Source organism: Saimiri boliviensis, chromosome 19, assembly GCF_048565385.1.
Source record: "Saimiri boliviensis isolate mSaiBol1 chromosome 19, mSaiBol1.pri, whole genome shotgun sequence".
NCBI lineage: Eukaryota > Metazoa > Chordata > Mammalia > Primates > Cebidae > Saimiri > Saimiri boliviensis.
The window spans coordinates 29,333,269-29,346,008 of record NC_133467.1 but is presented as its reverse complement, the minus strand read 5'-3'; the positions used below and the strand labels follow the sequence as shown (position 1 = coordinate 29,346,008).

General features: G+C 39.0%; 1 protein-coding gene across 8 annotated transcripts in view; it reads left to right on the top strand.

Annotated features, from left to right (window-relative positions):
* The window catches only part of DDR2 (discoidin domain receptor tyrosine kinase 2), a 156,493-nt gene extending 144,210 nt beyond the window's left edge, over positions 1 to 12,283 (top strand). For all 8 annotated transcript variants that reach the window (XM_074389855.1, XM_074389854.1, XM_003943389.4 and 5 more), the window contains 4 exons: positions 920 to 1,111; positions 1,402 to 1,636; positions 4,252 to 4,401; positions 5,908 to 12,283. In XM_074389855.1, coding sequence (XP_074245956.1) covers positions 920 to 1,111; positions 1,402 to 1,636; positions 4,252 to 4,401; positions 5,908 to 6,042 — 712 coding nt within the window. In that variant the 3' untranslated portion in view covers positions 6,043 to 12,283. The remainder of the gene's footprint in view (positions 1 to 919; positions 1,112 to 1,401; positions 1,637 to 4,251; positions 4,402 to 5,907) is intronic.
* The last annotated feature ends 457 nt before the right edge of the window (positions 12,284 to 12,740 follow it).

Sequence of the window (12,740 nt, the reverse complement as noted above, 5' to 3'; positions counted from 1 at the left end):
AGTTTGCCATTCCTCCACCTGTGTCCTTAGCAGTGATGGCTGGCCATGACTGTGGACCCTTCCAGGCCATGGAAACTCCTGGTTTGGGACAGAAGGAAGAATGAAACAGGGGAGGTATTGCATCAGGACTTCACTGATATCAATGGTTTATATTGACATAGCATGACTTTCAGTTCGGGATTCCTAGAGAACTCTTGGAGGGCTTATAACTGATCTGCTCCAGTAGTTTTCAGAATGTGGGCGAGAGGCCTCACCAACCCAAATATTGCTTCTTTATGACCCAAGGGTGTCTGTCACTGTGTACTCAAACAATTATTAGTCTTGGTCAAGTGAATACTTCTTTTGACATGACTTTACCACTAGGGCCTTTAAACAGCTCTGTTTTGGACAGGCTACTAAATACATGTTGCAACTGACTGATGGTTCATACTGCATTAAGAAAAGTCAGTAGGAGAAAATAAAGAGTCATCAGATAAGCCAAAGCATGGTTGTTTACATCATACAAAGTTTCTTCACTTTAGTAATAGAGTGACTCCATGGCTTTTAAAAAGGGTAAATATCCTCATGCACTTATGATATGATTTTCAGTGAAACGTTTTATTTTGCTGAATAGTTTTTAGCAGCCTATTTTAATCACTTTCTGTGTGGCAGGGATTTTGTTAGATACGAGGGATAAAAATGTGAATAAGTTATGGGTCTTGTCCTCAAAAACATTACAGTTGAATAAGAGTCCATGATATTTCAGGAGGAATAAAATTAGACAGGTCCAGGTGCCAACTTCTCTGTCCTCTCAAAAGTTATCCAAAGGGAAAAGAGAATTTGGTGTAATGTCTAGGAGTAGACCTTGGTGTGCATTATTCTCCCTCTTGATTCTGACTCTGGCAACTTCTGAGTTTGTGTTTGTCTGTATCCTCCCAAGGAATGATTTTCTTAAGGAGATAAAGATCATGTCCCGACTCAAGGACCCCAACATCATCCATCTCTTAGCTGTGTGTATCACTGATGATCCTCTCTGCATGATCACTGAATACATGGAGAATGGAGATCTCAATCAGTTTCTATCCCGCCATGAGCCCCCCAATTCTTCTTCCAGCAATGTACCCACTGTCAGGTAAACAAGCCAGGTCTTCCATCTCTTCCCTGTGGTCATGAGAGTAACCTGGGATCTGAAAATAGGGAGCAGTGAGCCATAAAGTGTACCACTGTTCTGGGATGGTGGGGGAAGTTAGAGTGCAGGGAATAATGGAGCAGCTGCCCTTTGGGGGAATGCAAGGGACCCATCAAGAATAGAGAAAGGTTGAGCTTTCGACCCTGGTTTGTTGATACCAATTTTAGAAGGTATATCTTTCACATCTTCCTGTTTCCATAGGCTACCTTCTGTCTTCTTGTCTATTTCCTCAGTTACACCAACCTGAAGTTTATGGCTACCCAAATTGCTTCTGGCATGAAGTATCTTTCCTCTCTTAATTTTGTTCACCGAGATCTGGCCACACGAAACTGCTTAGTGGGTAAGAACTACACAATCAAGATAGCTGACTTTGGAATGAGCAGGAACCTGTACAGTGGTGACTATTACCGGATCCAGGGCCGGGCAGTGCTCCCTATCCGCTGGATGTCTTGGGAGAGTATCTTGCTGGTGAGTTCTCAGCATTTTAAAGCCCTACCTAGCAACTGGCTTGTGGGCTGGCAGGCATGACATGTGGAGATGAACCTGAGACAGCAGGAGGCAAACTCAATAGACTGTAATATTTTCTCTGATTTGAAACTATTACTATTATTTTAGACAGAGTTTTGCTCTTGTTGCCCAGGCTGGAGTGCCATGGCATGATCTCGGCTTACTGCAACCTCCTGGGTTCAAGCAATTCTCCTGCCTTCAGCCTCCTGAGTAGCGGGGATTGCAGGCACCTGCCACCATGCCCAGCTAATTTTTGTATTTTTGGTAGAGATGGGGTCTCACCATGTTGGCCAGGCTGGTCTTGAACTCCTGACCTCAGGTGATCCACCCGCCTCTGCCTCCCAAAGTGCTGGGATTACTGGCATGAGCCACCACGACTGGCATGCTTTTTGCACTAATTCTTATTATTCAATGCTTCCCTATTTCTGCTACAAAATTCACACACTTATTATAAAAATTTAGGGAGACAAAATAAAAAGTATAAGATATTTATTATCTTTGTTTCTTTTTATCATTTGTCTCTAGTGATTGTTCCTAATTTAAGGTATTAAAACCTTATCATTTAAAGAAATATTATCTATACAAAATATTTTCTTCTCCATTAGTTTCATAAGCATGTTTCTCATAATTGTATAGACTAATCCCTATAATTGTATTTCAATACTTTTCAATATGTTCTTTTTAAGTTCATCATTCTTTGCTGTATAATTTTTATTCAATTCTTGATATTCCATACCATAAGTGAATAATTTTTTCCAGATTTCTCTCTTAGAGGTACATTTTCTGTCCATGCATACCTGAGACTCTTTTTTTTTTTTTTTTTTTGAGATGGAGTTTTGCTCTTGTTACCCAGGCTGGAGTGCAATGGCACGATCTTGGCTCACCGCAACCTCTGCCTCCTGGGTTCGGGCAATTCTCCTGCCTCAGCCTCCTGAGACTTTTTAATTGTTGATTTTACAACCGCTCAGCTGACTTATAGACTCATTAGACTATACACTTTTACTTCCTACAGTGCCCTTTACATGTTATTTTGTCTTTTGCCTTGTGTAACATTGCAGAGAAAAGTCTGAGACCAATTTGGTTTTGTTCATTTATGGTTAATCTGCTTATTTCCTGCTCATATTCTTATAGAATTTGTGAATCACTATGAAATGAAAAAATGTATAGTTATTCCCTTCTACTCACCAAGATAACCAGTATTAACGTTTTGGTATATTTCTTTGAGGATTTTTTTTCTATACATCTATTTTTTCTATGCACACATTTCTATACATATGTACATATATTTAATCTATAGTACATAACTGGGATGACACTATGCTATACAATTCTTGATCCCTATTTTTAACTTAACATTTTATTAACTGCATAATATTCCATTGTGTAGATATATCCTATAACTTAATAATGCCTCTATAATTTAATATTTAAGTACTTTCCAATTTCTTGCTATTATGAATGATGCTGTGATGTACACCAGTTTACATAAAGCCTTATAAAGATCTTTTTCACCTACATATGTGAATTGTATATTTTACACATTTCTAATGGGATATTTAGGCATTGCTCTCTCTAAAGGTATTGTGTGATGTTGAAAATATATTAGACTGACATTCAGAGGACCTTGGTTCAAATACAGTTTTTCCACTACGAATGGTCTTATTAACCAAGTGACTCTGGGAAACCTCTCCTGTTTAATTTTTCTGATCTAAAAAATATGGATAGCTGGCATGGTGGTGTGTACCTGTAGTCCCAGCCACTCAGGAGGCTGAGGTAGGAGGATCAAAATCTGGGCTGCACTGCACTATGCCTGTTGAGAGTCCTCACTGAATTTGGCATTAATATGGTCACCCCTAGGAGCAGTGGACCACCAGGTTGCCTAAGAAGGGATAAGCCAGCCCAGGTTGGAAACAGAGGAGGTCAAAATTCCCATGTTGATCGGTTAGTGAGATCAAACCTCTGACTAGCCATTGTACTCCAGGCTGGGCAACATAATGAGACCCCATCTCTCAAAGAAAAAAAAATTTAAAAATAAATACTATCCACTTCACAGTGTTGTTGTCTGTATTGAGTAGAAAATATGAGTAATCAATGCATGCTCATTATACCTGACTCTCATTGCTGTCACTTGTTGAAGTCTATCTTTCAACACAGTGATTGTCACTGAGCTGGTAAATGAGAGTCCTGGATTCACTCCCGGCGCTTAAACTGGATTCCTCTGTCTCTAACATAAAAACAATGGACTTCCCACTCAGATTTTGCCTTTCTCAGGAGCATTTTCCCAAAGCTACCCTATGGTTGAAAGCTTGACCTAACGCTCAGTCGCAGAGTCAGATAGCTTATGGCTGTATTTTTTTTTTTCAGCTCTTGGATCTCATCCCCAGAGAAACTGAGCTAAGTTGAGATAACGTGAATGAGAGAACAGGCTGTTTCTAAATACTCCATGAACATCTTGGCAGTTTCAGAATTCCTTCCCTGTCGTAGAGGAAAGGGTACAGCTCCAGATTATGAAATCTAACTGGTTCTTGTTCTGCACAGCTTATTCTGATTTCCCATTCTTTTCTTTACTTAAATAGGGCAAGTTCACAACGGCGAGTGATGTGTGGGCCTTTGGGGTTACTTTGTGGGAGACTTTCACCTTTTGCCAGGAACAGCCCTATTCCCAGCTGTCAGATGAACAGGTTATTGAGAATACTGGAGAGTTCTTCCGAGACCAAGGGAGGCAGGTAAGAACTGTTGGGGGAATGGATGCAGACCCGTGTACCCCTGAAGGATGGAAAATGGAAAGTCCTGACTTAGCAGGAGTGGGCTGAGCTGGAAGACAGACTATCTGGATGATAGTCTTTGTCATTAACTATCCAGATGATGTGGAAGACCAGGATCCTCCCCAGGCATCCATACACTTCGCTTTATCCATGCGTCAACTCATTGACTCATGGAGAGCATAAAGAATCATGTCAGGTTCCTCCCCAACTCAAAGGTAGCAGGAAATAAAGTCCTATCTCTTGTGTTTTATCTATTTCTTAATCTAGACCATGTGATTTTTCTTCTGGTTCAAAAAATGTAAGTGTAAAAGAGATGTATTAGCATTTATTTAAAATATAGCTGAATGTAAGAAATGGGGTTGGTTTTGACTATCTAGCAATGTTTCTAGACTTGGATGTCCAAAAATGAGCAGATATATCCTGAATTTGTTGCACTTGGAAGGCATCTCTGAGCCCAGTATTGTGGCATCTCAGGACTCAGGGAAAGATGGGTTCCCAAGCTCCACAGGCATCTCAGTTCCTACTCCAAGCTGTTTTGGGGTAGCTTCGGTTTAAAATTCCTGTGGAACCTAAGCCAGCAGGGAGACTGATTTCCATTCCTTATTGGGGAAAACAAAGCACTGAGAACATACAAGGATAAATGGGCTGCCACCAGATGTGGGGACTCTTTTGTCACTGGAGAGGTTAAGATACAGGCTCAAGAACAATGTAAGATCTGGAATGTAAAGCTTGGCAGTAACTATAGCACTGCACCTCCCCAAAGTGACCTGGCAGTAGCATATCCTTGGATTATGGCATCTTCACCAGGAAAAGGATAATAGCTGGGGAAGGATCTTCCAGACAATAAAAAGTGGATCTTCTGTGGCTTAAATAGATCCAAGCAAGCCAAAGATAGATAAGAGATTGACAGAGGATAATACATTATACATATTAAAAATAAGAGAGGGGTTTCATAATTCAATTTTATCTTGATATTCCATAAATATTTTAGCAGATGGGAGTCTAAATTAGCTATCTTGGTTATGAGGCAATTGCCTTCTTACAATCATAAAGGGAAAATTTACTCCTGAGTACACGAGATAAGTGAGTGAGCCAAAGAAAAATGTTTTCTGCTTCTGTCATGATTGGCTTAGCCAAGATGAACTTCAACATGGGTTACCCATAAATGGAAGATTTGGTCTCTTTCTGGTTGTTTCATCTTTTGCATGAAGGTAGGGACCACATGACGGCCCATCAGAAAATTCTGTTCCAGAGAACTGGAGAAGACAAAGAGACTAGCTTAGAAAAGGGGTGATATGATTCAGAACTTCAATGAGTAGGAAAAATGGACACCACGCCCATTTCAGTTATCAAATTCAAGAAAGTGGGCAGGGGGCAAATCAAACCATGATGCAAAGATGCTTCGCTTCCCGCCACCTTCCTAATATTCTCTCTCTTTTTTGTTTTCCTTTATTTTTGTTCCCAAAGACTTACCTCCCTCAACCAGCCATTTGCCCTGACTCTGTGTATAAGCTGATGCTCAGCTGCTGGAGAAGAGATACCAAGCACCGTCCCTCATTCCAAGAAATCCACCTTCTGCTCCTTCAACAAGGTGACGAGTGACGCTGTCAGTGCCTGGCCACATTCGTACGGCTCAGGTCCTCCCTACCACTCACCCACACCTACACCACTCCATCTGGACATTTAGTGAGCCTCGGAGACAGAGGCTTGTTCGCTTTGCCCTCTGTTCGTGGTCTCTCCCACTCTACTCCCCCACTCCCTACCCCTGACTCATATATACTTTTTTTTTTTTTTACATTAAAGAGCTAAAAGAGAAAAAAAAAAGCCTAGGGCAGATAAAATCTAGTAAAAGAAAGTCGTACTTGATATACCAAAGTGTTGGATAACAAAGGCTAGAAAATTCAGATAATTTATAAAGGTTAATTATTCTTGTGCTTATAAATGTGCAGATTCTACAATATTTTTCCATGTCACTCTAAACCAATCTTCAGAAAGAAAATCTTGAAGGAAACTAATGTCTTGGGAAACATGAGATGAAGTTTAGGGAAAACACTCGATAGATATGGAAAATCTGAGGACTCCGAATTCAGCAAGGAATCACAGGTGGTTTTCTAGTTTGGCCTCTGGACATGTCTCACTGTTTATATTTCTCTCTCCTGTCAAAGTGAATGATATATTCTTGAAAACCCCCAATTTCTTGAAATGGGTATTTTGTTCATTCATGGGCAGCAGTCTGGGTTGAAGTTCATATATGAAACAGGGGATGTAGATGGGAAAGAGTGTCTCCTACAAGACTGTATGAAGGGGAATTGTCATTTACAAAAAAAAAAAAAGTACCTCATGTATGGGAGGATTCTTGAATAGATAATGGACATAGGAAAGAAGGTCAATGGAGGACACATAACAGACATGCTATCCACCATTTATTTTGATTTCATTAGAGGGTTCTCTTCTTTGTCTTGTACAGACATTTTCATGTGTGTGTTTTAGTGAGAATGTGAGTTTTTAATCAGTAAAGGCTGATGTTTTGATATCTTGATGGTAGATTTCTGAGTTCATCTTGTCCAAATCTTCTAGCTCTTTCAAGGATGAAGCCTCTGTGGGATCTTTGGACTTGGGGCTGAATTTCTCAGGCATCAATACCTAATGGCCTTGTCTATGAGGGAATAGATCTATTCTGAGTGTCCCCAAAAAGGTTGTCTCAGTACTAATGAGGAGAAGTTATAGAGAGATTGATTTCTATTCCTTTTTGAGAAAAACAAAGCACTCAGAACATAGAAGGATAAATGGGCTGCCAACCAGAGGTGTGTAGTCAAAATTTTGTCACTGGAGAGGTCAGGTTACAGGCTCAAGAATAATGTAAGGAACATTGAAGTTTTCAAACACAAAGTGGATGGTGGTACGAGACAATGTTTAATGTCCTTCTAACTCTGAGTGTCATTGATTCTGGAGAGGCACAGGATGAGCATATATTGCTACTGCTCTGTATTTACCCTCTTGCCTCTGAGATGTGGCTTCAGAATTCATGGAAACAGAGTCACTATCAAGAAGGAATCTTCTCAGAGCAAATTCTGAGCTTTCACATTCCACAAATCCTCAGATTTAGTGGGAAGTTGGAAAAAGGAACTCTTAATTCCCACTGAGGAGAAACAAGACAACATTACAAATCAGCTTCCCAAGCTGAGAAAGAATACCCTTGACCCGTTGGGTCTGCCTCTGTTGCCTTCACCAGTTTACCTTCTACAACGGTTTCTCAGGAACATGAGTATTTCCGCATTCAGCCTTCAGCATTGCTCCAGGCCACAGCATAAGCATAAGTCTTAAGTCACAGGATCCATTTTTCAGGTCATCTGCAGATCCTAGCAAATGTCTTTCCCTCGTAGTTGTCTTATGTCTTTGGGCTTTAGTCTATCCCAGGACAAATTTGGAGAAATTACTACTTTGAGAGTCAAGAGAGCATTGGTTTGGGAGCTTTGATCCTCTTTCTGCTTCACACCAAGTGTGTCATCTTGGCTAAATCACTTGGTCTTTCTGCATTTGCTTTCTTATTGATAGGATGAGGAAATTAGATTAAATGGTTTTGAGTTCCCTTCTGGTTCTGATATGTCCAGTACTCACTGGATAATTGGATCTATAACTGATGGATTTAGTAATCTGGTCATTTCTTGCTCTGAAAACAGTACTCAGCAAAAGAGATCATGGAAGAAATCACCGTAATGGTAGTAATAGTAACACATGACATTTGTATTGTGCCTTAGCTTTACCAGATGTTTCCAAATATATTATCATATTTGATATGTACAGGGCTAGATACCTTGGACCCTGCAACACTCAGCTTTCAAGATAAGTATTAGCTTCATTAGGATTAAAGGGACTTGAACTCAGGACTGGCAGCCTATTCTTCTTTATCCATATGCCTTTGGTAGGGCTACATCCAGATCATGCCATGGTTTCTTATAGAGCAAGAGAAAATAATATTGTTTTATCTTCCTTTGCCTAACATCTTTCCACTTATTCTTTTTTAAGAATCTGCCCAAGTTCACTGAGTTATTCTATGATTCTATAATTTAAAAAAAAAACATATTTAAAATGAACTCACAATGTCTGAATTTTTCTGGCCTTGAGTCATAGAAGTAATCTGTTTCAGATGGCTGCCCAATATGTATTATCATGTCATATGTACATGTATTCTTTTCTGGGGTGAGTAATGCTTCAACTTCTGGCACTGAGACCTTTGTGTTACAGACACAGGTTTAGTTTCTAGCTTAGTCATGCCTTTAGAGTTTAGTAGCACAAATCTAAGCAACCCAACAGAATACATGGTGACGGCCTAGTATGTATAGAATTTAAAAGTAGTTTAAATCTGAATTAGAAGAATGAAGCTAGGACTTATTTGGAAAAGGAAATAGAAAAAAAAATGATCAAAAACAGTGGGGCCTTATTACCTTTGCAGTAAGTTATCTTCTTTATGATATATGTAAATTATTTTATGTGCAGATTATGTTTTGTGATTGTCAGATCTAAATTTATATTCTTGCTGGCTAACGTGCTGATAGCTACGTCTGAAACTTGATGTGCTATCCAGACACGTATGTGATCAGAAAACATCTAGAGCGTAAAGTGGTGCCTGAGGAGCAAAATGTGGTTTTAATGTTGTGGAAAGATCACTTGCAAGTATATAAGACTATATAACGAAGAGGATTGTATGCAAGTGGGGTGAAAGAAGAAAGGATACGTGAATGTGCATATGACTGAACAGGGAGGAAGGTCAGGGCTAGAAAGGGGGCTACATAAAAAGTGGCGATGGAGAGTGCACAGGAAAGACACAGGGAGGGTCAGGTCAAGCAAGGTAGAAACAGGGGTAGCTGGAGCCATTGGAAATCCATTTTGAAGCAAGAAGGAGCTTTGAAAGGGATTAGGTTCTTGAAGTAAAAGATAAATGTGGGTGGAGAAAGAAGAAATTCTGGATGATAGAGATGATAAAAGTATTTATTAAGAAATGAAGTCAGGTTCAGTGTATGAAATGGAAGGGAGTCTTTCAGCATTTTAAGAAAGGGGAAGTTCCTCTTGGAAAAGACATAGCAACCATCAGGGAATGACCTTTTCATTTCAGAAGAAGTGGGTGAGGAAGGTGGTTTGAGCACCAGGTGTATTCTGGACCATTTCAAGTGCTGGTGAGAAAAAATCAACCCTTTCCCTGAACTGGGCTTGGTTTTCCAAGTGCTGCTTTGAAAATGAAGACCCAGAGATGGGGAGCTTATGATAGTTCATGAATCTTCACGTTCTATTATCTTTCCTCTGTCAATAAAGTTCATTTTCTATAATGCCCACCATTGCTGTGCCCAGAATAACCACAGGCAAACATCAAAACAATAGGCATAAATTAGAGAAGATTAAATTATGTCTGATATCTGCACAAACAGATATGCACCATATTGGAAACATGTGTTTTTCTAGTCCCATCCAGGCGTCCCACAAGAAAGCCATGATGTGGAGCTAAACCATATGTTTTGAGTAAAGGAGAATAGAAGGGGAGTGTCTGCCAGAGGGAAAAAGATGAAGGTGTTCCAAGGAAGTATACTAAAACAGAACAGTGTTATGTTTTGCCCAAAACTACAAAATAAAAAATAATTAAAAAAAAGAATTATAATATATGGCTACTACGTCTTTGATTATAAGTTAAATTTATAGACCTGGAATTTGCCATCCTAGTCTTTTCTTTTTAGTAAGACTTCTGTCCTCCGACAGTGCATATGGTAGGTCCCTAATGTTTCTGCATCTCCAGGAAGATGCAGATCCTTATTTTTGCTGGGAAATCCTTCTGAATAGAAATTTAACATTTTAATAGAAACAGATGAATGTGTTTTCCATGTAGTAAATGTTTTCAAGAAGTGACTTGAGAGGGAAAGAGACTGGAGTGGTTAATGGTGATTTGATTTCTGGAATTTTGAGTTTTCTGCTATAATTAGCTGTATTGCTTGGTGCCAAAGAGCAGTGGAGATTTGTTGAACTCAAAATAATTTTTTAAAAATTGTTATTTTTGAAAGAACTTGAGGCTCACAATAAGTTACCCTAGATCCATTTTCCCCCATTTATAACACTTCATTTAGTCCATTTTCAGAACCAGAAAATTAACATTGGCATAATGCTATTAAACTACAGATCTTTTTTTGATTTCACCAGTTTTTCCACACATATTCATTGAGTTGCTGGATACTTCTAATTCTTGCAATTTGTAATCTGGCCTTGCTTGGATACAACAGAAAAGACACTATTTGGATAAAATTCTACAATATTAGAACAAATTAATGTATTCCTTTATCATGAGCAATACTCTGCCTTCACTGCTTCCAAATTTTCTGATTTGTTTAACTGGCATCTGAAACAATCCAAGAAAAACTTAGGAAGATTAGGCAATACAAAAGACAGTAAAGCTTTTTCATAGCTTGTTGGCTAGAAAACCAGATACAGCGGGATATTCTAGATGCTTCCCAGAGCTTTGACAAATGAGTAGGATTAGTACTGGGGACAAGATGAGGAGTTTGGAGTAAACCAGTATTTTGGTTGCGAGTTAGTTGGCACTTAGTTAACGGCACTGGGAATAGCTTGTGGAGATAATAGAATACAATGATATAGACTCCTAATGTTTGATAAAATGCCATTTTCAGAGTGGTAGAGAGGTTTCATTTGCCTAAATAGCTGTTCTTAAATGGAATAACAACCACTTTAGACCAAAGTAATTGCAAACACAGCAGCAGCCTGGGGAGAGGTTGAAACTTCAGTTTTGTGGATTACGGTTTTGAGTTTTGTGATTGACATTTTAAAGTCCCCTATTTTAGGGGTCACAAGATTATAACAATGTGTGTCTTATTAAGTTCCTAGGTCATTGTGAGCACTTGATAAATATTTGCCGATTTTTTTTTTTTAATGAATATAAGATGGAAACAAAAACTTGTCATCCAGTTTACTAGAGTGAATGCAGGGAGAATAGTTTTACTGTAACATGGAGAGTTTATTTTCAAATGAAGAAAGAAAAAATGCTCAGACTTGTACCTGGTGAAGTACATTCTCCATTTGTATACTTTTTGATGGTGTAATTGATTTATAGAAAAGCTTAATTTTTTGAGGCGTTCAGACAGCAATGAAAGGTAGTTCTCCATAGGACACTGAATCAAAAGCAGAGACCAGACTCTAACCTCATAACCAGCCTATTTGAAACAAGCTATCTAGTTTCTCCTGTAGACATCTTGTCAACAACATGCAACAATGTCGGATGCCTTGCAGGAAAATGATATGAGTCCCAAGCTAGCCTATGCTCATCCACAATCACAATTACATGTCAAGAAAGAATTTGCAGAGATTCAAGGGAAGCACAATGGGATAAGGTAATCACTTTCAGTGAAAAACTGTTTACTTGAAAACGAGCTTGGACACAATTGAAAGTTGGATCCCTGCAAACACACCAAGAGTTTGTAATCTAGCCTATCCATTATATGTCCTTTATTATTCATGATATCCTATTCTTCTACCTGGTTGTCTGGTGACTTTTTCTGAGGACTGAGTTTCTGCAGCAACGTGGTGGACTCTTCCTGTGATGAGGAAACCTCTGGGCCTCCTTCTGCAGGCTTTGGAAGATGATGTGTCTTGTCAAGGGGTAAAGAGCAAATGGATTTAATTTCTGCTTAAAACTATCATAGACATTCCAAATAGAATACGTAAAGAGTCTCTGTATTAGAAAAAGAAACGTGATACCAATTGTATATTTTCTTTTCTTTATTTATTCTCTGTAAGTCTGTCAGATGATAAATTGTAAATAACAATGATTAAAGAGTCATGCTACTGATGGATCTCCCTTTCTGTATAAACAGTGCGAGTTCTGGGTTTTGTAACCCTTGTCCTTTATAGTCTTACATCATTTCTAGGGAAGTGATGGGGTATGGGACAGAGCTGTGGTGTATGTGGTGTGGACACCTGTTTATGGGGCTGTCCAACAAAGGATTATTTAAATAGACCTCTAACATATGAGTTGACTGTTGACTGGGAGGAAAGCATCTTGGTCTCTGACATAGCCAAACATGTGAAACACTGGGACTTTATGTCCTCATATTAATTAGTCCGGTTCTGGGGAATTCAGTCCAGAATTAACTGGGGATTCCTTATTGTTATGGTTACAGAGTTGTCTTGTTTGATACGGAGATATTCCTTTCAAATACAAATATCGTCTCAGACTGCCCGCACATACACAAACCAATAAAAACTATGAAAACCAGCATTTAGAGTCAGTCATTATAACAAAGATT